The 24966-nt window shown below is 36.0% G+C and overlaps 2 protein-coding genes and 1 long non-coding RNA gene across 3 annotated transcripts; 1 reads left to right on the forward strand and 2 right to left on the reverse strand.

Annotated features, from left to right (window-relative positions):
• Positions 1 to 8756: 8756 nt before the first annotated feature.
• LOC107415803 (DNA (cytosine-5)-methyltransferase 1-like) lies at positions 8757 to 16669 on the forward strand. The gene is made up of 12 exons (XM_016024199.4): positions 8757 to 9058; positions 9801 to 11283; positions 11802 to 13308; positions 13431 to 13595; positions 13791 to 13992; positions 14084 to 14195; positions 14265 to 14412; positions 14501 to 14698; positions 14938 to 15216; positions 15306 to 15467; positions 15562 to 15780; positions 16252 to 16669. Exons 1-12 carry the CDS (start codon positions 8992 to 8994, stop codon positions 16387 to 16389), a joined length of 4680 nt encoding a protein of 1559 aa, XP_015879685.3. The 5' UTR covers positions 8757 to 8991; the 3' UTR covers positions 16390 to 16669.
• A 406-nt stretch (positions 16670 to 17075) lies between these two features.
• Positions 17076 to 20134, reverse strand: LOC107404336 (uncharacterized). Its single transcript, XM_016011286.4, has 5 exons — positions 19998 to 20134; positions 19186 to 19891; positions 18234 to 18646; positions 17514 to 17583; positions 17076 to 17385 (listed from the first exon to the last, which is right to left on the reverse strand). Exons 2-5 carry the CDS (start codon positions 19698 to 19700, stop codon positions 17316 to 17318), a joined length of 1068 nt encoding a protein of 355 aa, XP_015866772.3. The 5' UTR covers positions 19701 to 19891; positions 19998 to 20134; the 3' UTR covers positions 17076 to 17315.
• Positions 20135 to 22392: 2258 nt separating this feature from the next.
• Positions 22393 to 24831, reverse strand: LOC112491311 (uncharacterized). Its single transcript, XR_009638803.1, has 3 exons — positions 24484 to 24831; positions 23459 to 24360; positions 22393 to 22781 (listed from the first exon to the last, which is right to left on the reverse strand). It is a non-coding gene; the product is annotated as an uncharacterized LOC112491311 (long non-coding RNA).
• Between the last annotated feature and the right edge of the window lie 135 nt (positions 24832 to 24966).

Raw genomic sequence — 24966 nt, forward strand, 5'->3', positions numbered from 1 at the left:
GTAAAACTTATAGGATTGAAAAGTCCATTATTATTATTATTATTATTATTTTTTTTTTTTTTGCCTCCACGTTAAAAGTTTGTTTTAATTAAAGACTATAAGTCAGTAGCGCCAATCAAGTTTTAAAACTTTGAATTATCTCATTAATGAGATTTATTGGGGAAGTAAAAATTAATGCATATTTTTGAGCAAAACTCATATTTACAAAAAATAAAATGCATAGTTTATTTATTTATTTATTTATTTTGGGTGCGGATTGGATGCACAGTTAATTCTAAGAAAAGTAATCATCATCATAAATAATACATAATTAATGCTTAATAAAAAGTAATATTGTCCAGTTATTTTATTCATGTTTAGTGTTCAAAAAAAAAAAAAAAAAAAAAAAAAAAAACCTCTTATATTATAATCGACCCTCCTACGTGGCCAATGGTGTTACTTGAATCTCCCATGAAAAAGTCCGTTAATTGTGGATGAAATAGATGTTGTAAAAATATTAGGAATAAAAATTGAAGAATTGAATATGGATGATATCTAAGCTATATATTTATTTCAGTATTATAATTTAATATATATTTATTTCAATGTTATTAATTTAACTTAAATATATGTTTAATTAAGTAAATTCGTATATTATAATATATTAAATATATTATAATAACTAAGAATTCAACTGACAACTACTAATTAATGAATACATGCAGGGGCGTATTAAATATATTACAATAACTAAGAATTCAACTGACAACTACTAATTAATGAATACATGCAGAGGCGGATTTAGGATTAGTGAATCTAAAGTTTGTTTTTTTTTTTTTTTTTTTTTTGGGTTTGGAAGAGATATAGATCATAACTTTAAATTATAAAGAAGAATTACAAATATCAGCCTGAAGCACAGTAGTAAGCCACTGTGGACCAACTTCAAGCCATGACTCATAATGAGCTAAACCAGTAGCATATTGTGCAATACAGTGAGCCACTCTATTGGCCTCTCTAGATGCAAAAGAGCAAATAAAACCCGAATGGAGTGAGAAGATTTCCTGCAGAGATTCTACTAAGAAACAGTCTGGATCTAGCTGGGTATTCATTGGAAGAGAATTAACAGCTTGAACGGCTTCACTACAGTCACTAACAATTTCACCCTGGTGAAATCCCATATCAACACAAAAGTTCAGTGCTTCACGAATAGCAATAAGTTCAGCATGTTTAACTGACCAAGAAGCTTCAAAGGGCTTAGCAAGGGCTCCCATAAGTTCTCCTCAAGCATTAAGCACAAGGGATCGCATCATTGCAAGCACGCCATATCAACGGTTTGACTTTATTAGGGACTTGTAGGTGCCATAGAGACCGCCACCACTTACTGCTTTGAGGATCACTTGGACCGCTTATGTAACTTCCAATACCCAGCTTTCGAGCCTCCCAGTAGCCAGTCTTTACAGATTACTCACCGTTTGCGCTAAATTTCCATGCAAAGCGATCCTCTCGACCAGCACCACCGACAGGTATAGACTGTATAAGGGATGCTTCATCAACAGAGAAAGCAGCACGCAACAGATTAACAATCCAATTACCAAATTCAGTAAGAAGACTTTCCACTCGAGCATCTTCATCCAAAATTCGTGGTGACAGAGGACGTGAGGAACCTATGCATGGTAGCCAAGCATCCTTACAAATTCGAACGTTCTTCCATCCCCAACACGCCAAATCCCCCCACTCTCTAAAACCTGTCGACCCCACACAATACTACGCCAAGAATGGGAAGGAGTACGTCCAACACGGGCTTCCCAAAATGAACAGTTCGGGAAGTATTTGGCCTTGAGAACTCTTGCTAGAAGAGAATTTGGATAACGTATAATTCGCCAGCATTGTTTTGCCAATAACGCCCTGCTAAATTCTTCAAGGGATCGAAATTCCAATCCATCCAAAGCTTTAGGTTGTGTAAGTTTCATCCAATTAGTCCAAACCACTCCCTTTTTACCACCAGCAGAACCCCACCAGAAACGGGACAGAAGGCCAGTTAGCTCCTTAATAAGATTTTTCGGAAGTTTGATTGTGTAGGAAGGGATAGCTTGAGCAACAAATTTAATCAGCACCTCTTTCCCACCACGTGACAGAAGCTTACCAGTCCAACCTTCCAACCTCTTCCATACCCGTGCCTTTAAAGAGTGAAAAAGTTCTAACTTCCTCCTTCCAATATAAGAGGGCAAGCCAAGATATTTTTCATGTTTCACGTAACCGATTACTTATTTATCTATTATTCATAAATAATACATAATTAATGCTAAATAAAAGTAACCCGTCCCCAAATCCTGGTTCCACAATGCAAAAAATTTGGCTCATTCTACTGAAACTTTATTGTTGATTTATCAAAATTCATAATATTAGTGCCAAAAAAAAAAAAAAATCATAATATTTGATTATTCATTCATCTTTTTAAAAAAAAAAAAAAAAAAAAGAGTTTTAGACAGGGCCTTATTAAAACTTTAGCCAGCGAAAACAACTATGTTACTAGCTCCATAGTTAAAAGCTAGTCCGATAAATCATTTTAAAAAAATTAAAATATATAAAAAAAATAAAATTGATTAAAAAAACTCTGTCTTCTCCACAGTTGTCTCTCTACGTTGAGAGGTTTTCTGTCATGCAGTTTTGCTCATGAGGTTTTGTCTCCTTCAACTTCAATGAGGAGTTTTTTTTTTACGTTCTGATTCACTTATGGACGAAGTTACTACTAGTTTTCAAAAGAGATTACGTTTAACATAAGATGAATCGACATCTCTGATTGTTAACAATGCCAACCATTTGGATGTGGATTCTCTTTTTCATCAAAGTTTACTAGTGCAAGTCCATACACGCTCTCGTTTTAATAAACGTGCTTTTATGGACATGATGCAATCCTTAGGGCGTATTTCATGTTCGGTCCAATTCAAAGAACTTAATGATATGCTGTTCTTATGTTGTTTTATTAGTGTGACGGATAAGGAGAGAGTTCTTGACAGTGTTTCCATGGCATTTTGAGCGTGCTTTGTTATTAAAGAAGACATTTCTGGATCTGTTATTCCTACTTCAACTTCCATCCATAATGCACTTTTCTGGGTCCGGGTTCATAACGTTCCTCTGCAATGTATGACAAAGGGTATGGGAGAGGCAATTGGTTCACATTTGGGGGAATGTGTGTAGGTCGATTCTGATGAAGATGGGCTCTGTTTTGGAAAATTTATGCGTATTCGTATTAAACTGGATGTTCAGCGCTCGTTACGTAGGGGTATGAAAATTGTTTTGAACTCTCAACAGCAATTTTGGGTGGAGTTTCAATATGAAAAATTGCCTAACTTTTGTTTTCGCTGTGGACTTCTTGGACATACCCAAAAGGACTATTCTTCTGTTCCTGATGATCAAGGGGAACAGTACGGAGCATGGTTACATGCTAATCATTCTGTAAACCTATCTTTTGGACAAAAATCCATTCGCCATCAACATCCTCGTTCAAAGGATTCTACGGATGAAAATTCATTACCTTCACTGGCTCCGCCAGACAATCCTCATGAGATGGAGAACTATTGTGTTTCTCCGGTACCCCCGAACCATGCCTCACCGGTGAAGCGATTACCATCAGTTGCAGTTATCGAAATGGAAGTTCAGCACTCTGGATTACAAACTGCACCTATGCAACTGCTACCAGCAACCGCTGCTGATGTGGACAATTTAACTGACGTGGCTGTCTCACACATGGATGATTTCGGAATACAATTTATCAGGGACTCAGAGGTTATTCCACATGTTGACATTGTCTTAAAGAAAAATTAGATGAGTCTTATTTCTTCAAAACTACCTGGCCAGTCAGCTTTGCCCCCAGTGAAGCCCACACGTTCTGGCACTAAACGTGGCCGTCGTAGCCATGCAAAACCAATGATATCCAACAAACAAATCAAAATTTTTGCTCTCAAAGAAGGAGATGTTTCTTCTTTTGAAGTGGTGGGATGGATCAACCCTACCACGAGCCATGAAAATATTAAGTTGGAATGTTCGGGGTTTGGGGAATCCTCGGACATTCAGAACATTTCTCCAAATGCTCAAATATCATAACCCTGACATTGTTTTCTTAATGGAAACAAAACTTTCTTTACGTCAACTGGAGGTCTTTCGGTTTAAATGCAAGATGGCAGGTTGTTTTGGTGTGGAATGTATTGGATATGGTGGAGTTTTGGCCCTTCTATGGACATCTTCTGTTTCTTTGTCCATTACGTCTTTCTCTTCGGGGCATATTGACTCAATTGTGACTCATCCCTTCTGTTTGACTGGTTTTTTGGGTAACCCTGAACCAACTGCGCGACATTTCTCTTGGCAATTATTGGAGAGGCTGCATTCATTATCAAGTATGAACTGGTTTGTCATCGGAGATTTTAATGAGATATTGACACATTCAGATAAAGAGATGGCCGACCAATAGCATAGCACCAAATTGACCAATTTTAGAGGACAATTGATAATTGTTTCCTCCGTCTTATTTCTTTTTCAGCTTACAAATTCACATGGTTAAACAGGAGGATTGGTGATGCAAATGTGCAAGAATATCTGGACAGATGTTTTACTTCTGTTAATGGACAGCTTTTATTTCCTAAAGCCATTGTATAGCATATCTCAACTTTGGCTTCAGATCATAATGCTATTTTTTTGTCTCTGGAAGGTTTAAATAGTTCTGGACTCTGTTTGGGTAAATGTTTCCACTTTGAATCAGTACGGATAGGCGAGGCTGAATGCGGGAAAATTATTGAGCAGGAATGGAACTCTTTAGATGACAGAACAGTATCAATGACTGATATTATTACTGGTTTGTCAAGGTGCAAACGTCACCTTCAAACATGGAATAAATTCTCCTTTCATCATATCAAGCTATGACTTCGGGAATGCTATCAACGTTTATTGACATTACAGTTCCAATCTCCTATTGCAGACAACATTCGGTCTCTTCAACAGGTTGAAGATGAGATTGATTATTTGCTGGACAAGGAGGAAGCACGTTGGAAGCAACGTCCCGCCTATCTTGGTTGCGTGCAGGAGATCGAAACACAAAGTACTTCCATAATCATGCAACTAACAGGAATAGTAGGAATCAGATTTTAGGAATTACGGATTCATCTGGCCAATGGGTTACCAGCCAGCATTCCGTCAGTGGAAGTTTTCTGCATTATTTCCAAACATTGTTTACCTCAGCAGGCTCTACTACTTGTCGAAATTTGAGCTATGGAATCCAAGGCAAAGTGACGGCATTTATGAATGAATCTTTATGTAAGCCTTTCACTGCAGATGAAATAAAAAATAGTCTCTTCCAGATGCATCCTCGCAAGGCCCCGGGTTTCGATGGACTCCCTGCTTTATTTTTCCAAAACTACAGGTGCACGGTTGGTTAAAAATTAACTACCGCATGTTTATGTGTTTTTAATGAGGATAGTGATATGGGAGACATAAATCGTACTCTCATTGCCCTGGTTCTGAAAGTGAATGAGCCTCTACATATGTTTGATTTTAGGCCTATTAGTCTTTGTACTGTTATGTATAAGATAATTTCCAAAACACTTGTAAATTGGCTTAAGCTTTTCTTACTAGATATTATCTCGGAAGAACAGAGTGAATTTGTCCCTGGTAGGCAAATTTCTGATAATATTTTAGTAGCATTCGAGCATATGCACATGTTGGCTATAACAAAATTGGGATATGCTGGTTTAATGGCTGTTAAACTAGATATGAGTAAAGCATATGATCGTGTTGAATGAGATTTTCTGCAATGGATGATGTAAGAGATGGGTTTTGATAAAAAATGGATTCAATTAATCATGCGTTGTATTGAAGGAGTTTCATACTCATTACTAATTAATGGTAGCCAATGTGGTTTCTTTCGACCGAGTAGAGGATTACGTCAGGGTGATCCCTTATCACCCTCTTTTGTTCCTCTTATGTTCTGAAGGGTTGTCCAGTCTGCTTCAGCAATCGATTCACTCATCCACTCTTGCTGGTTTAAAGATTGCTCCCACTGCTCCTACTATTTGCCATATGTTCTTCGCTGATCACACACTTCTTTTTACAAGAGCAACACAAAATGATTGTCAAAGAATCCTTCAAATCTTGCGTGAATATGAGATAGCTTTGGGTCAGAGGATTAATCTGTAGAAAACTGAAATTACTTTCAGTCCAAATATCCAGCAATCTGTTTGGGACTCAATTACTCAATCTTTCCAAATTCAAGGGAGTCCAGGTCATCATAAGTACCTTGGTTTGCCTTCCCTCATTGGGAGACAGAAAAAAGAGGTTTTTCAGTCCATTAAAACAAGAGTTCGGAAGCGATTACAAGGTTGGAATGGGAGATTACTCTCACGGGGTGCAAAGGAAGTGCTCATCAAAGCGGTAGTACAAGCCATACCAACATACACAATGGGTTGCTTTCAACTACCAAAGCGTTTGATGAATGACCTCACAGGTCTAATGCATCATTTTTGGTGGGGCTCTTCTGGGGGCAAAAGGGGTTTGCCATGGATAAGTTGGTCAAAACTTTCGCAACCTAAGGCGTTAGGTGGTTTGAGCTTCAGATCGATCGACGAGTTCAACAGAGCCCTCTTGGGAAAACAATGTTGGAGGATTATACGATCCCCAACCTCGTTGGTATCTAGGGTGCTGAAGGCAAAATATTTCCCCAGATGCTCTTTCTGGGATGCACATTTTGGTAGACAACCTTCTTATGCATGGCGGAGTATTCTATGGGGCAGACCAATGTTAGAACAGGGTGGTGTTTGGCGTATAGGTGATGGGATTTCTATTCGAATTTATAAGGACCCTTGGCTTCCACGGTTGGGTTTTTCTCATGTGTTATCACCACGAAAACTGGACCCAAACTCGACCGTATCATGCTTACTCACACCTTCAGGTGGCTGGAATGTTGACCTTATTAATGATGTGTTCAATGAGGATGAAGCTACACTTATTCAATCTTGCCAATAGGTGGAATGAGATGCCCGGATCGTTTTGCATGGAAATATTCTGCAACTGGTACATATACAGTCAAAACAGGGTATTGGGAGGCTTGGAAATTTGATGTGGGTGGTTCACTTGTGGTCCAAGCAATTCAAAAAGTTTTATCTTGGTGGCGTCTACTTTGGACGTTACGGGTACCTAATAAAGTTAAGATTTTGCTTTGGCGTTCTTGCCATGAAGCTATCCCGTGTCTACATTCTTTAACATCAAGACATATCGCGGATTCTAGTTTGTGCCCCATCTGTCAAGCCACGGACGAAACTGCATTACATGCTTTATGGGAGTGTACTTCTGTGAGAATAATACGGAAGAATTTTTATTTTTATTCTATTCTCAAACATGAAAGGTTTGATTCGTTTGCTGCTTTGTGCTGTTTTGCTCTAAATCTGGTGTCTGTTTGCAAACGTGCGAAATTTACGTGGACTTGTTGGTGCATATGGAATAATAGAAATGCTTTTACACATGGGAATTTTGTTAAGTCAAATGTCCAAGTACTGGATACAGTGGCTCGTCTCTAGGTTGAATGCGCAGAAGCAATGAGGTTTTTTGTGGAGAGAAAGCAGGAACGGATTAGGCACTGTTGGTCACCACCACAAGGCAATTTTTTGAAAATAAATGTTGATGCATCACTAAAAACAGACACACAGCGAGTTGGAATAGGTGTGGTTGTCAGGAATAGTGCTGGCGAAATGATGGGGGGCCTTGGCAAAACCTTTTGATGTTTCTTGCTCGATTCTCCATGCTGAACTCTCTGCTATCCGTGAGGCGATGATCTTTTGTGTAGAGGCTGGTTTTAGCGGTGGACAAATTGTCAGTGACTGCTCTAATGCAGTGCGACTAGTTAATGAAGGTCGCATGGGAGATCTGTTAGATCCTTCATGTTTCCTGGTTGAAGATATTAAAATGATGCTTGGTACTAATGAGGGGTTATCTTTGTCTTTTGATTATAGGGATACAAATACGGTAGCTCATTGTATTGCTAATTATGCAACTGGTGTGTGTTTGCATGAATCATGGCTTGAAGTTGGTCCTCAGTGGCTAAATATTGCACTTTTAGGCTGATGTTTGTATTCCTGGTTCTTAATTAAATGAATATATCCTCTGTTTTCCAAAAAAAAAAAAAAAAAAAAAAAATATTGATTAATTAAATAAGATTAAGTCAAATTCAATGTAATGTAGCCCAATTCGAAATGTTGTTATACATGTTTAAGATGTCTCCTCGCCGTCGTTCTTTAATGGACTGGAATCCTAAATACGAGTATGATGTATGTGTAATTGAACCACAAGAAAAATATTTGTTTAAAAAAAAAGAAAAAAGGAAAAAAAGAGTAGATACGACCCAAAAAAATTCATTATCAAAAATCAGTGCTGATTGTGAAGCAGCAGAGCTTCACAGCAGAGCAGGTATAAACACACAGAGCACAGGACAGGAGAAGTAGTTTTGCATACCCTTGTATGCGTGCATGCCTGATTCTATTTCTGCTCAAGATTTATTTTATTGTCAGTGTTAAGACTAAAATTATAATTATAATTAGTTTACTTTTCCATCTTCTTCTTCATCTCAAATTTTTTTTTTTTTTAATTTTTTTTTGGTTTTTGGGTGATGGTGGCGGGGAGGTTTTGAAATGGAAATGGAAATGGCGCGGGAGGCTTTTGTTTTTGTATTTATATATATATATATATATATATATATTTGTTTTTTTTTTTTTTTTTTTTGGGTTAATGCTGTTATTATTGAGAAAGTGAAAATGGATGGAGAGACTAAAAAACGAAAAACAAAGTCAAAAGTGAGGGAGGGGGTTTTCCCGCCAAAACTCCCCTAGGAAACTCCTCTCCACCTATCATCCACTTGGCTTGCTTGCTTGCTTGCTTTGTCTCATTTCTAGGGTTTTTATTCCCTCTTCCTCTTCCTCTTCCTCATCGTTTACAAATCCTCCGCTTCCAAACTCTGAAAAACCCCAACCTAAAATGGGATCTGCTGCTCTATTGGAACCCACGGTTCCTAATCCGACTGACCAATCATCATCAGGTTCAGGTACATGCGGCCTCTATTTATTTGTTTATTGATTTAAATGGAACTTCTCCATTTTTATGGAGTTTGTGTGTTTAGATTTTTCCTACTCTGTCGCCGATTCATCATTAACCCTACTTACCAGCCTCTCAAATTTCTGAGTCACACCCCCTTTACAACTTCTGCACTGTTTCTCATACTTGATTGACGGCGGAATTTAGTAGAAACAAACCCCTAGCATTCTTTGCCCTTTTTAATCTTAAACCACAGGTTGTTGTTACGGCTTTCTGTGGATTTTTCCTTTTTATTTGATTAATTAGGTCTTGTCGGACTTGGAACTTAAAAAAGCTTGATGGTGGATGCATTAATTACATCTTTTTTATTTTTTATTTATTTGCAAGTTACTCTGCACACGCACTCAGATATGGCCCATGTCCAGTAAAAACATCTACTGGTGGTGGTACTGGTAGTAAGTTTCTTATTCTTATTAACATAGGAAGATAGTGATGAGCGTTTCAATTTATTTTCTCTTCTGAGTTTGCTCTTCCATGGGCTTCTTCTACTCCTTTTTTGTACGAAAATATGTGCATTTGTGTCCATGACTTGCGTCTCGATGTATACCTCTCTGGATTCCAATATGCCTTTCCTAATTCACTTATCAAGAACGTACCTTTGCCTTTGTATGTATGCGTGTGCTTCTTTTTTCTTTATTTGTTAGATATAAATGTGCTATATTTTGCTTCATTGACCTTGTGTTTTGAATTAGATATGAAGAAGAGCAAAAACAGTACTAAAAAGTCGGTGACAACAGGCCACAAGGGAAAGAAGCGAAGCTCACCAGAGAAAAATGAAGATTCATCTACTTCTAGAAAGATGCCAAGGCGAACAGCTGCATGTACTGATTTCAAGGAGAAGTCTGTTCATATATCTGAAAAATCTTCTGTTATTGGAACAAAGAAGGATAGGTTTGCAGAAGAAGAAGTTTTAGCTCTAGCCCTGACTTCTGGAAATGAGGTTGACCGAGCAAACAGAAGACTAACGGATTTTATCTTGCATGATGAGAATGGTACTTTGCAGCCCCTTGAGATGTTGGAAGTTACCGACCTGTTTATCTCTGGTCTTGTACTGCCTCTCGATGAAACTTCAAAGAACGACAAGGAAAGAGGTGTTAGATGTGAAGCTTTTGGACGAATAGAATTATGGGACATCTCTGGTTATGATGATGGAACTCCAGTTGTCTGGCTTTCAACTGATGCTGCTGATTATGATTGCCGGAAACCTGCAAACAGCTACAAAAAATTTTATGATCTTTTCTTTGAAAAGGCCCGTGTCTGCATTGAGGTCTATAAACAACTGTCAAAATCTTCTGGAGGGAATCCTGATTCAAGTCTTGATGAGTTGCTAGCTGGTGTTGTTCGTTCCATGAATGGCATCAAGTCTTTTTCTGGTGGGGCATCTATAAAAGACTTTGTAATTTCCCAGGGTGATTTTATATATAATCAGTTGATAGGCTTGGATGAAACATCAAAGAAGAATGATCGGAAATTTGCAGAGTTGCCTGTGCTTGATGCCCTAAGAGATTGTTGTAGAAAGCATCAAACTTTCATGAAGCCAGAGGTTATGTCTTCTGTTGAGGGTATAAAAATTGATCCAGGATTTGGAGATGTAGATAACAAAATCATTACATCTGGTTCATCCATATGTGCAGATCAGGAAGATGAGGACATGAAGTTGGCAAGGATATTGCAAGAAGAAGAGTACTGGCAGTCAATGAAACAAAAAAAGAATGAGGGTTCCACTTCAAACTCAAACAAATACTATGTCAAAATTAATGAAGATGAAATTGCCAACGACTATCCCCTGCCTGCTTATTACAAGAACACAATTGAAGAAACTGATGAATTAATCATTTTTGACAGTGACATTGACTTGTGTAAACCTGATGAGCTTCCTCGAAGTATGCTTCATAATTGGTCTCTCTACAACTCAGACTCAAGATTGATCTCACTGGAGCTTCTTCCTATGAAACCTTGTGCAGATATTGATGTTACTATCTTTGGGTCAGGTGTAATGACTGCTGATGATGGAAGTGGATTCTGTCTTGATAGTGATTCTAGTCAGTTTTCATCTAGTGGTTCAGGAGCACAAGGTTTTGATGGGATTCCTATATATTTGACTGCGATAAAGGAATGGATGATTGAATTCGGGGCATCAATGATTTTTATTTCTATACGAACAGATGTTGCCTGGTAATTTGCTTTCCTCACATTCAATAATGGGACAATAATTTTAAGGAGTATGAAATATTCTTTGGTAAAATTTTCTTTTTCCTTTATCATTATTTGTATAGCTTGTCACTGGAAATTTCTTGTTCTTACTTGTTAGCCTATATAATTCGTTACAGATAATTGAATTGCATTCGCAGAAAGAACTACAAAAAGTGTGGGTTCATATTTGTAGGATGATGGATTTAAAATAGGAGTTGGGACACATTTGTGAAAATCGGGCCAGACTAATGCATATATTGTATATCTTGATGTTGAAACTGTATTTGGAATTTTCTTCAGTTTAACTACATCGACTGAAATAGTGAAGATAGAAACATATAAAAGTACATCCATGTCCATACACACATACATACAAAACAGTTTATCTGTGTCTGTACATGTGTATAAGAATATTTATACAATTAGGAATACTTAGGCCTATTCTTCTTTGATCTATGTTTGTTGGTTAATAAAGACTTCGATGTCTCTACTTTTTGTAGGTACAGACTTGGTAAGCCATCAAAACAGTATGCACCGTGGTATGAAACAGTTATGAAAACAGCAAGACTTGGCATAAGTATTATTACTTTATTGAAGGAGCAAACCCGTATAGCACGCCTCTCTTTTGCCGAAGTCATGAAGAGATTATCAGAATTCAAAAAGGATAACTGTGCTTACATTTCTTCTGATTCAGCTGTTGTTGAGAGATATGTGGTTGTCCATGGGCAGATAATATTACAGCTCTTTGCAGAATTTCCAGATGAGAATATTAGAAGATCTGCATTTGTGACAGGTCTTACAACTAAAATGGAGGAGAGACATCACACTAAATGGTTGGTGAAGAAGAAGGTTGTACATAAGTGTGAACGCAATTTGAATCCAAGAGCAGGTATGGCACCTGTAGTGTCCAAGAGGAAGGCTATGCAAGCTACGACAACAAGGTTGATAAACAGAATCTGGGGGGAGTACTATTCAAATTACAGTCCAGAAGATTTAGACAAGGAAGCTGTATGTGAAATCAAAGAGGAAGAAGTTGAGGAGCAAGAGGATAATGTGGAGGACGATGATGATGAAAATGAAGAGTTGCTAGTTTTGGAGATGGCAGAGAAACCTAGTTCAGTTTCAAGAGGAAATAAATCACGCTCTGCTAAATTTGAAATAAGATGGGATGGGCAGCCTGTTGGCAGAACAAGTTCAGGGGAAGCTCTTTATCAACAGGTAACTGTTCATGGAGATACAATTGTTGTGGGGTGTGCTGTGCTGGTGGATTCTGATGAATCAAATGAACTACCTGCCATCTATTTTGTGGAATACATGTTTGAAGCATCAGATGGACGCAAAATGTTTCATGGGAGAATGATGCAGCAAGGGTCACAGACTGTTCTTGGAAATGCTGCAAATGAGAGAGAGGTATTCCTGACAAATGAGTGCATTAACTTGGGATTGGAGGATGTTAAACAGAAGGTCGTTGTGGAGATCCGGTTAATGCCATGGGGACATCAGCATAGGAAGGATAATGCTAATGCTGACAAAATTGATAGAGCAAGGGCAGAAGAGAGAAAGAAGAAAGGGCTGCCCACTGAATATTTCTGTAAAAGCTTGTATTGGCCTGAGAAGGGTGCTTTCTTTGGTCTTTCTCCCGATACTATGGGCTTGGGTTCTGGTTTGTGCCATTCTTGTGAAATAAAGGAAGTCCAGAAAGAGAAGGCTGTTTTCAAACTGAATTCATCAAAGACTGGCTTTGTATATAATGGAACTGAGTATTCTGTTTATGATTATGTCTATATAAGTCCTGATCAATTTGCTGAGAAAAGGACGGAAAATGGAACTTTTAAAGCTGGGAGAAATGTGGGTTTGAGAGCTTATGTTGTGTGCCAACTGCTGGATATTATTGTCAAAAAGGAAACCAAACATGCAGAAACAAAACATACACAGGTTAAGGTCAGAAGATTTTACAGACCAGAAGACATTTCAGTTGACAAGGCATACTCTTCTGATATTCGAGAGGTAAGAGTGACAAAAGCTGTATCCATCTAGATACATTCATCAATGCTTTCATTATCTCATCTGCTTTTTCTGGATGGTTTATAAACCTTCATCATAAGATCATCGATTTTTCAAATTTTCAGGTCTATTACAGTGAAGTAACACATGATTTGGCTGTTGAGAGTATAGAAGGGAGATGTGAAGTTAGAAAAAAGAATGATCTTCCAGTGTGCGGTGCTCTTGGCATTTTTCAGCATATCTTTTTCTGTGAACATCTGTATGATCCTTCTAAAGGATCCCTCAGGCAGGTTGTCATTTGCTGCATGAAATGTTAATATTAATCAATTTGATCAAGTAATTCAAAGGCATAATTTTTTTGTTTTTGGCTTTCAATGCTTCTTACTTGTATGTTATTTTGTGTGGAGGCACACAAGTATAGGGTAAAAAAATTATATCATTTTTCTTTCAAATCATAATCTTCTTTGGGTGCCTTTTCTGGACAGTTGCCAGCGCACATAAAACTTAGATATTCAACTGGAAACTTGGATAATGATACTGCATCTAGAAAGAAAAAGGGCAAGTCTGTAGCGGGAGAAAATGATTTAGAAGTTCAAAAACAAAGAGAAGCCTCACAGGAGAAATGTCTAGCCACATTAGATATTTTTGCTGGTTGTGGTGGTTTATCGGAGGGACTGCAGAAGTCAGGTAACTTATATTCTAATTTTCTTCCAGTGTGAACAACTTTCATTTCTATTTGTTTAAGAAGCTGATGGACCAGTTACTGCTGATGTTGCAGGTGCTTCGTTAACAAAGTGGGCAATAGAATATGAACAGCCTGCTGGAGATGCATTTAAATGCAATCATCCAGAGTCGCTGGTCTTTATCAATAACTGCAATGTTATTTTAAGGTAAAAGATTGCATGGAGGTGGGCTTTTTCTTGTTGGTCATTTACTAATGGGTTATAATTGTAATACAGGGCTGTAATGGAGAAGTGTGGGGATGTGGATGATTGTATCTCAACTTCTGAAGCCGCTGAATCAGCAGCATCACTCGGTGAGAAGGAAATTAGTGATTTGCCAATGCCAGGACAAGTGGATTTCATTAATGGAGGACCTCCATGTCAGGCATGAACAGATTTTTGCCTCTTTACTGTCAACTTTGGTATCCGATATAGAGTTTTATAGAAACTAATAAAGAAAACCATTTTTTCAGGGATTTTCTGGAATGAATAGGTTCAGCCAAAGTACTTGGAGCAAAGTTCAGTGTGAAATGATCTTGGCCTTCTTATCCTTTGCAGACTACTTCCGTCCCAAGTATTTCCTCTTAGAGAATGTGAGGAACTTTGTATCTTTTAATAAAGGACAGACTTTTCGTTTAACTCTGGCTTCACTTCTTGAGATGGGTTATCAGGTAGGTCTCTTATCACTGCTAATGATGAAAATTATCTGGTATTTTCAAATGCATATAGAGACAATAAGATCTCTAGTTGAATTTATATTTGGTTATTTGTTGACGTATTGGTCTTAATTTTTGATTGGGGTTACCTTGTACATGTGCATATTTTGGGGATGTGGAAGAGAAGGGGAGGATTCTGCAGTGTGCTTTTTAGTGGGGTTTAGTTAGTCTGAAAATTTGTTTTGGTTATATAGGTGAGATTTGGTATTCTGGAAGCTGGAGCTTATGGCATTTCTCAGTCACGAAAGCGAGCATTTATTTGGGCAGCCTCTCCAGAAGAGGTTCTTCCAGAATGGCCAGAACCCATGCACGTTTTTGGTGCCCCAGAATTGAGAATCTCATTATCAGAAAAATCGCAATATACTGCTGTTAGGAGTACTGCAAGGGGAGCCCCTTTCCGGGCAATAACTGTGAGAGATACGATTGGTGATCTCCCTGCTGTAGGGAATGGAGCCTCCAAGACCATTTTAGAGGTATTATGAATATATTTTTGCAGTATTATTTAGAAGTACTTGTTTCCATCATCAATTTTCATCAATTAATCAAACTTCTGGTTACACAGTATCAAGGTGAACCTGTCTCGTGGTTTCAAAAGACAATAAGAGGAGACATGGCATTTTTGACTGACCACATGTCCAAAGAAATGAATGAGCTGAATCTCATTCGATGTCAGAAGATTCCTAAGCAGCCAGGTGCTGATTGGCAATGCCTTCCAGATGAAAAGGTATGTAGTTAGTTGAGTTTATCTGTCATAACATTATTGTTTCTGACAGGACAAAAAATTATGTATAATGATTCATAAAATCAACAAAATTCAGGTAACACTGTCCACTGGACAGTTGGTTGATTTGATACCATGGTGTCTGCCAAATACTGCCAAACGCCACAACCAATGGAAGGGCCTGTTTGGAAGGTTGGATTGGGAGGGTAACTTTCCTACTTCCATAACTGATCCTCAACCAATGGGTAAGGTGGGGATGTGCTTTCACCCTGATCAAGACAGGATTCTTACTGTTCGAGAATGTGCTCGATCTCAAGTAAGTCTTCAATTCCCCTTCATCAGACATGAGGTTTAATTAAGTTATATTTTTATATTTGATATCAGTCAAGAAGATAAAGTGAAGGGAAAATAACGCAGATAGCAATTTACATGAGGGATCAGCAAGAATTGTAAATATTGTAGCTTCACTAGTATTAATAAATAATAATGGATAAAGATATAGCTCTCGAATTATTTGGAAATATTTGTCATGTGTTGTCTTGTAAACTTGACCAAAAACCTTCCTTGCGGACAGAGTCCTGATGGGTAAAGCTATTAAGTGCGAAATGCTCCTAAGTAACAAAAACCTTAAGTCTTAAGTAGCCATCAATCAGTTGAAAGAACTTTAGATTTTGGACGCACAATCTAATTTCGGGGCATTGTATAACATGGGCATAATAGTCCTGGCAACAGAAATCTGATTTTGATGTAGCATTTTACTGAAAATTCTCTTGAAACATGTGTGCAGGGTTTCCCGGATAGCTATAAGTTTGCTGGCAATATTCAACACAAGCACAGGCAAATTGGAAATGCTGTTCCTCCTCCTTTGGCGTATGCACTAGGTAGAAAACTTAAGGAAGCGATGGACAGTAAAAGGTTCAGATAGTGGGATCGTCCTTATGGCATTTGTCATTGGGATCGTCCTTATGGCATTTGTCATTGTAAATTGGCTTATCAGTTTTGAGTTCCTCGTCTGGTTGCTAAAACAAATCTCGAAATTGTCAAATGTCATTGAGGCCCTCTTGTGTTTTGGATTTGTTAGATGTACCCTTTTTTGGTTTCTAGTCTTGTTTTGGAGGACGCTTAGTTCTGTTAATAAGTACAGATTTTTACCAATTGAAAGAGTGAAATCTGATGATCATTTTGTCGTGAATTTTTTGTAATTATCTCTTGGCGCATCTGAAAGTAAATCTCATGCGGCCAGTTTACCCAACGATCTGATTTATTAGAGCTAAAAAGCAATTGAAATATATGTATATGCTCTCTTTTTTTTCTTTTCTTTTTTTTTTCATTTTAATGATGTCTTTTAACGATTCACCAATTTAAAAAAATGCTTTTTAACATACTATTTATCTTGCGATGTCTACAAAGCTCGCACATATCCTGTAGTTAGATAAATTTTAGGTCTCTTGTGTGCATCGAGTAATATCTTGTACATTACCAAAAATAACGAGTAATATCTTATAAGCTGCAACATAACCCCTAAAAAATTCTATTGTACCATACTAGAAAAGTTTTTGGTGCCAAGATGGTCTTGCATTGATACAAACACACACATATTACATGATAATATTGATCCAATGCTCGTGCTCCGAGCTACCCAAAAAACAATTCTGGGAAGCTTTTAATTAAGTCAAATGATGCTTTACAAGTGATCCTTTTTAATACAAAAGAAAATCTCCATCAGAGTATCCAAAAAAAAAAATCTTCACTGCTGATAATGTACATTGTTATGCTACATGACACAAATGAACACTGAAACCTGGTCCTAAACACAATTTGTGATGCAAAGGGCACATTTTAGCATTCAAGTCACCAATTGGTAATACGGTACTTGGGCCGGACGGTGATCACTCCTGGCCTGAGCTCTTCAAAACGGTATCTGCAAGGTGAAATTGTATTAACTACCCTGAACAAAATGACAACTAGCTCCTAACACCGCTTACACAAACAATAAAAGTATTATCTTTTCCGATTCCAAAGCCCATAAATAGAGGAAAGACAAATTACCCGTTCTCGCTAAGAAAGCCTCTTACAGCTGTTGGGAGTGCAGCTTGTCCTCGGCTATGATTACCTACACCTGTAAAGCGAACACAACACATCAGAATTACCTACACCCACGTTTAAAGTGGCATCCCAATGTCTAAACAAGTCCTGTGAAGAGAAAAACTAAAAGAGGGAAGTGTCATAAGTAAAGTTAGCCTATATTCTCGTCCTCTTTGCTAATGAAATTATTACAAAATACAAGCTAGAAAAATCCTAGCCTATTCCCTTGTTTCCTCTCTTCCTATCTCTCTTTCGTTTTCCGAGCATCAGTTGCAGTAACTTCTTTCTTCTCCATTAAATGTCTGTACAAGAAATTCCCTAATGTCATTGTGGCTCAAGGCAATGATATGGAGAGCACTGTCAAAGGCCAAATACCCATAATTACGCCTTCAATGTTTCATTTGTCTTTGCCTTTGGCTTCCTTGTTTTCTATTTATATATATATATATATATATTTATATATATTATATACGCAAAGAATCCTCGTCTTTTTTTTATATTGTTCCACTTCCCAGTCCTGCCAATCCACACATATACAGACATATGTACGTGTGTCCGTATATATAAAAATATAAAAGTGCACATATGCTTCACAATGGATCAATCCTCTTAACAGAGTCATACCTTAGGATGACAGTAAGATACACATATGCTTGCAAGTGGTTATAATTCATGAATGATTACCTGTTATTACTTCTAAGGATGTTGGCCTCTGCCTTGATGATGCGTGTTGTGTATCCAACTTCCCCACGTCCATACAAGTATAAGATTGAAGCGAGGACGAGCGTCCTATCCTTCCTTCCATTCCAACACTTGCTGGAGATAAAGAACGATTAGAATTGTAGACTTGGGTTTCAATTTGCTGCAGATGTTCTTTTAAAACCTGAATAGCTTCTGCAGCATGAAGACCATGTAAATCTAATTTCCAGAGATCATTTTTGCTATTCCTAATACTTAGAATTTCCTTAGCAGCCTCAGTGTTAAGCTTTTTAGCAGCCAGCCTTTGTTGTTGAGCCTTGAGTGAGTGTTGCTTGGCAGCAAAATGATCGCCTCTAATAAAAGCATTAGTGGCTGCCTTTGAATGTTGTGATGCTGACCTGCTCATTAAAGATATGTGTTATCTCAGTAACTGCCATATACTGTCTAAAGACAAGAGTAACATTTTCATGTAATTCTTAATTAGGCAGATAAGCAAGAGCAATCAAGATGTTAACGATACTACAAGTCTACAAGTAGTGTAAAGGGATTAGAGGCTTATTAGAGTAGCAAACAGTTAGATTTATGCATAGCGGAAGATCTAAGGGTTACAACTGACTTGGAAGTAAGACATCAAGTATAGCAATAGCAAACAGATTCGGTAACAAATTGCAAAACAGTTTGTTTTTGTTTTTGTTTTTGTTTTTCTTGGGAAAAACATTAATGATTAATGGGCAGGCTTTGTCATAGTATATATGAACCAAAGGTGCAAGCGTATATGAGTGCAACAATACAAAAAAAAAAAACCAACATATAAAAAATAAAAATTAAAAAAAGAAAAGAGAGAGAGAGAGAGAGAGAGAGAGAGAGAGAGAGAGAGAGAGTAAAGCATATGATATAGATATACATGATGCATAAAGGAAAGCCAAGTAGGGCTTACATGAAAGTTGTGAAAGCATTTTGACGAAGGGTCAAATAAAGGTCTTCGTGGTGGTCGCCGTCCCACTCGGGTTCAACGGGTAGAGAGCTGATTTTGGTGTCTTGGGAAACACGAGAAGAATCAGCAGCATGGTGAATATCATGGACAGCGTCCATGTCCATGACCACGTGCCGAGTGAAGGTGCGATCAAGGTGGTGTTTTGGGCGATTATAGAGAGACCCAGTAGCAGTAACAGAAGAAGAATGAGTTTGAGTTTGAGATTTTTGAGATTGAGATTGAGTTTGAGGGAGCAGGGAAGATAAAGGCCTTTGATGATGAGGGTGAGCGTGAGCGTGAGACTGAGCCTGAGATGATACTATAGCTGGGAAAGGGTCGCAGCTATTGTCATCGGGAGGTACAAGATTTTGCTTCTGGCGGTGCTTGAGGTCGAAAGCTGCCCATCCATCAGGCTTGTTTGACACTGAATGACGGCGTGGCCGTGGCTGTGGCCGTGGCCGTGGCTGTGGCTTCCACATGTTGGTGTTGGTGGTGGGGTGTTGTTGTTATCCAACTTGGGTTTGGGTTTGGGTTTGGGTTCGGATTGTTGTGTCGTCGCCTTTAATTACTGTTTTCCGCCGGTTCAAATTCAATACCAAAGCCTCAGATTCCACACCGATTATTTCCCCATCTCCTCCAACTCCAATTCTGCCTCCGCTGCATGATCTCACTGCCATATAATCAATCAATCAATCAATCTATTATTATTATAATAATCTTCTTCTTTTCCTTTCTTCTTCTATGTATTATATCAGATTCAGAGCGAGCGAAACAACCTGGAAATTGGGAAGGAAGACAAACTTGAGAAATAATTATAAAATAAAATAAAAAAAACAAAAACAAAAACAAAAAATGGGGAATTCTTCTGATTTCACATTTGTCCATTTTGTCAACGCCCGCCTCTTTCCTTTGATTACCTATTTGCCCCCACCTTCTTTCTATGTCCCGGGGTAGTTATGGAATTTAGCTGCCTTTTAATTCTTTTGGCCCTATCTGGCCCACTGCTTTTTCTACTGTAACCCGTGGCCAAACTTCCGCCACACCACCGGTTATGCCCGCTAACATTTGCCTTTTTATTCATTTATTTATTTATTTATTTCAAGAATAAGGTAACATTTACCTTCTTCCCTTTTGATTTTTTTTTTTTTGGCTGAATTATTATTTATTGGGCATATAAGTTTATATATATATATATATATGTGTGTGTGTGTGTGTGTGTGTCCTATATATGAGAATTGCTGCAAAGTGAGAATGTCGGCATGTTATAAAATGAGAACCGTGAGAGTGAGACATACCGTTAACCTGTAGAGACTTCTTTTGTAAGGTTAATGAAATGGTGTGTGGCAACTATTGTCAACAAAAAAAAAAAAAAACAAATGGATGCAGGTTAATTTCATGTGTTTTTTTCTATTTTGATGTTGGATTTCTATTTTTTTATTTTTCAAATTATTATTATTATTTTTAGGTATCACCAAACCGATTAAATGCAGATGTTATACTAAAAGAAAAAATGCTTAGCGTATAAGCAAACAATTGATATTGGTTTTGTGCTCTTTTGATCTTTATAGAAAGTGCAAGCTCTATTTATGATTTTTTTGTTTTTTGGGGCAATTTATTTACAACACTTTTTCATATTTTTCTCTTTTTTTTTTTAAAAAAAAACAAATTTTGGGGGGGGGGAGGGAAGTTTATGTTACTGGATAGCTTATGCATTCTTACTTTTGTGAATAACCAGTTAATCTTGACTCCAAGAAAAGAAGTATGCAATTTTGTGGTGTTTTTTTTTTTTTTTTTTTGGGTTGAAAATGGATGCCACGCACCGTTTCATGAATCTCACAAAGAAAATCTTTGCAGATTAACGTCATGTCTCCTTTTCACAGTTCTCATTCTATAACGTGTGGATATTCTCACTCTGTAGCAATTCTATATATATATATATATATATACACATTAGGTATGGCCACATGCGTTGCATGTGGACCACTATTTAATAGTGTTTAATATTATTTTATTAATTTTTTTTGTTTTGTATAAAATTAAGAATTTATTAGATTAACTTATAATAAATATCTAAGATATTACAAATGATACTATCAATTTCAAAAATATTTTACCTAAAAAAAAATAGCATAAAGAATTGAAATTAATATGTACAAAACTATGTGTGTATTAATATTATTATTATTATTTTGTTGACAAATTTTAAACATTTTTATTTGGAACAGGATAAAATAATTTTGTCCGTTCTTCTATAATGAGTGAGACTATTGAGATGGGAATAAGCAACTCTATTTGTATATCTTAATATATATATATATATATACATAATTTTTTTCAAAAAAAAATTGACTAAGAAGTATATATGGTAGATATTATATAGACCGATAGTATATTAGCTTTAGGCCGTCAAAACATAAAAAGAGGATCAAGCAAGAAACATGTAAACTAAATGGATAGCTTCAATGGTTGAACATCCTTACCTATACCTATAATAGCATACTTCGAATTTTATTGCACGTGACCATGATATAATGAGTTAAATGTTTAAAAGTTGCATGAAGGAATAATAAATATGAGGTGAAAATATTTGTTCATAAAAAATGTTATGTTTACATAGCCAAATTTTTTATTTCCATCCGAGATGATAAATTTTTAAGTAAACTATCAGTTTAAAAAAATAAATAAATAAAATCAATTCCATAACTTAGTGATTTTTTTAAAAAGAAAAGGATTAATTTGTTTTATCAACAAAATGAAAATAACTTCTTGAATTCAAAATTTAAATATTTGTTCATCACATATTTCAATTTAGAAATAAAATTTTAAAAATTGTTTGTCACATATTATTTAGAAATAACCTTATTTTACAATTTTAAAGTAAATATTAGAATAAAATCAATTTCATAAAAATTCTTAATATCATAATTTCGTCCAATTTAAAAAAAAAAAAATTACTATAACAACATCTAATTTTATAAAAGAAATAATATACTACAACAACGGACTTCTCAATGCAAATTCATTTTATTTTTTATGCGCTGTGAATTATATTAGCAAAATACATACTAATTTAAGAATCCAATATATAATTCCATAATCAACTCTACTATTTCCTTTGACAAATAAATTAATTATTAAACTCAAGATTTTCTAATAATGTGAGAGAATTCATTGTACGGACACAAATAAAATTTATATCTATAGAATGGATTTTTTTTTTGGGTGACAGTATCGGTTGATGAGCTAGCAACCTCACATAATTTCTAAATGAATTTCTAGACAACTAAGACAATATTGTACTGCTCTCTGTTTTTTGGTCAAGAACATTGTATTTCCTTACAGACCAAAAACAAAAAACAGAACATAATACCAATTCTTGGTTTACATCTAGCTTGTTTCGTATAAAAATATTTGACATGAATTAAAATTATGCATTTTTGATCATGCGATGAACCACCCTCGCTTGTCTCTTTTTTTTTTTTTTTTTTTTTTTTTTTTTTTTTGTGATAAACAACCACCCTCGCTTGTCTCGTTCCTTTGCTTGATCAGCATCTCTCATTCTGTTCAAATAACCAAACGTCAACAAATGGAACATAATAATCTAACAATTGTTGTTAGAGCTTCAACGATAACAAAAAATCTAATTCACTATTTTTGAGCCTTATTTTGACAAATCTAATTTCAAAAATTAAATTTAATTAAACTATTTTATAAATCCTTCCACTCATTATTTAAACCCCGATCCTTCAAGCATAATTTTAAACAAAAAGTACTAACTTGCACTACTTCATGAGTAGTGTCAAAAATTCCAAATTTATTTTAGAAATACTTCATCCAAGCACCTCTTCATGTTACAGATTTTTGAAATCTAATTAACACTTATAGAATTGAAAATAATAATTTATTTAACTTAAAAAATGCAAATTTCTTTTGTAGAAGGGTCAAAAAAGTCAAGAGAATATTTTAAAATACCAAGAAAAAAAAAATTTTTGGTTGATATTACTACCCAGCATGCTTTATGCTTGCTTAATATACAGCACTAAGAAGGAAAAGAAAATGAAAATAAAATGACAATAAAACAGAAAAAGAGGAGGAAGAAATTATACGAGAAAAAAAAAAAAAAAAAACAAAAAGATACAAAATAGGACATGGTGAATGAACTTCTCACAACAATAGCAACACATTATGAAATATGTTTCACACTCAAATAAAAAGATATAAGCAATGGACTACTCACCTAGCTGTCTATGCTTAATTCTCCAATAGCCCCTTGGCAAACTTAGCAGACAGCAGCAACAGATGCAGGGCTTTCAAAATCACGGTGGTAGTGGTAGTTTGTAATTAAACTTTTAGTTTCGTTTTTGACAAATTTATAGTATTACTTTTCCAGTAAAAAAGAATCGTTATTTCAAAAACGAAACTAAAAGGCTTTCAAAATCATAAAGATATGGGAGTTTTAAAAAATAGTTGAAATTTTTCCTTTAGACTAAAAGAAATGGTTTCTCATCAAAATTTAGTCCTAATTAATACTGAAAATCACGGGTTCCAACCAAGAAGAAAGAAACGCAAAGTAGGGAAAAATCAATAACTTCCGACAGAACATTTAATTGAAGAAGTTGCAGAGATTCTTCTTGGTTGATATTTAGAGGACTATGATTGATGCTAAAAGCAATGGTCATCATCTTTTTCTTAGCATTTTGGAAGTGATTTTCGGTTGTCCTATTTCGCCAACTCAAATCCCATTTCAAAACCTACCTGTCAATTGTTAGATCCTTTCTATATTCATCTACTGCTGTGCTGAATTTTTGTAGTTGGACAGAAGTAAACTTCAATTATCAGAGAATCAAAATGCTCCCAAAAAAAAAAAAAAAATATATATATATATATATATATATGCACCATTCTATTAAACAAGTGAATAAATAAAATTACACTTCTCAATACCGTTTTAGGAATGCGGCTTTCATCACCACACTCTTCACACATGAAGATCACAAAATCAATCCAATATATATATATATATATATATATATAAAATTTTATTTTCAACAAAAAAACAAAAAAGAAAGAAAAGCACAAACCTTGGAATAACAGCACAGCAGTTCCTTGTGTCTCTTCCCCAACAGAAAACAAGTATTCCTTAACATTATCAACAAATTCAGAACCATCATATTTTCCAGGATAATATCAATGTCGTAACAAACTTTGCCAAAAAGGCAAAAAAAAAAAAAATCAAAAATCAAAAATCAAAAGGAAGAATACCTATACATATGTGGTAATGCAATGCCCATTACACTCGTTTTATTAGAACTACTCCTCAAAATGACCAAATATGGTTGAGCACAACAATCAATTTCAATATATGTGTGTGTATAGAAGATGAAACAGAGATTAATTATCAAAAAATGAAAAAGGACCTTGAGAAAAAAAAAAAAAAAATTCAAACTAAACCATTGAGAGGACAGAAAAATCCCCAAAAATCAGCCAAGTATGGCCTTCTGATAGCCATACGCAAAAATCAGATTCCAACCATACTGAGAGTACAAGTCTAATTCTAAAAAGTCATCCTGGTGGCAGGTGGACCAATCTCAGCAGAAGCCATACCTTGTTCGGCCTTCCTTTTGTAAGCCGGTCTTATCTCTTTATTTATTTATTTTTTACTTCCGTAGCCTTCAATAGTTCTATTATCAATACTTTCTTTCTTTCTTTAACAGAACTATTTTTCTATTTTCACCAAATCTTTGT

This window comes from Ziziphus jujuba, chromosome 4 (genome assembly GCF_031755915.1).
Source record: "Ziziphus jujuba cultivar Dongzao chromosome 4, ASM3175591v1".
Taxonomy (NCBI): Eukaryota; Viridiplantae; Streptophyta; class Magnoliopsida; order Rosales; family Rhamnaceae; genus Ziziphus; species Ziziphus jujuba.

Coding starts and splice junctions, on each gene's coding strand:
- LOC107415803 (XM_016024199.4), top strand. CDS start 8,992: ATGGGATCTGCTGCTCTATTGGAACCCACGGTTCCTAATCCGACTGAC. Junction 14,699..14,937: donor TTCTTGAGATGGGTTATCAG/GTAGGTCTCTTA, acceptor TTGGTTATATAG/GTGAGATTTGGTATTCTGGA. Junction 15,468..15,561: donor AATGCCTTCCAGATGAAAAG/GTATGTAGTTAG, acceptor AACAAAATTCAG/GTAACACTGTCCACTGGACA.
- LOC107404336 (XM_016011286.4), bottom strand. CDS start 19,700: ATGTGGAAGCCACAGCCACGGCCACGGCCACAGCCACGGCCACGCCGT. Junction 17,584..18,233: donor ATCCTTAGAAGTAATAACAG/GTAATCATTCAT, acceptor TTCGCTTTACAG/GTGTAGGTAATCATAGCCGA. Junction 17,386..17,513: donor GGCTTTCTTAGCGAGAACGG/GTAATTTGTCTT, acceptor TTCACCTTGCAG/ATACCGTTTTGAAGAGCTCA.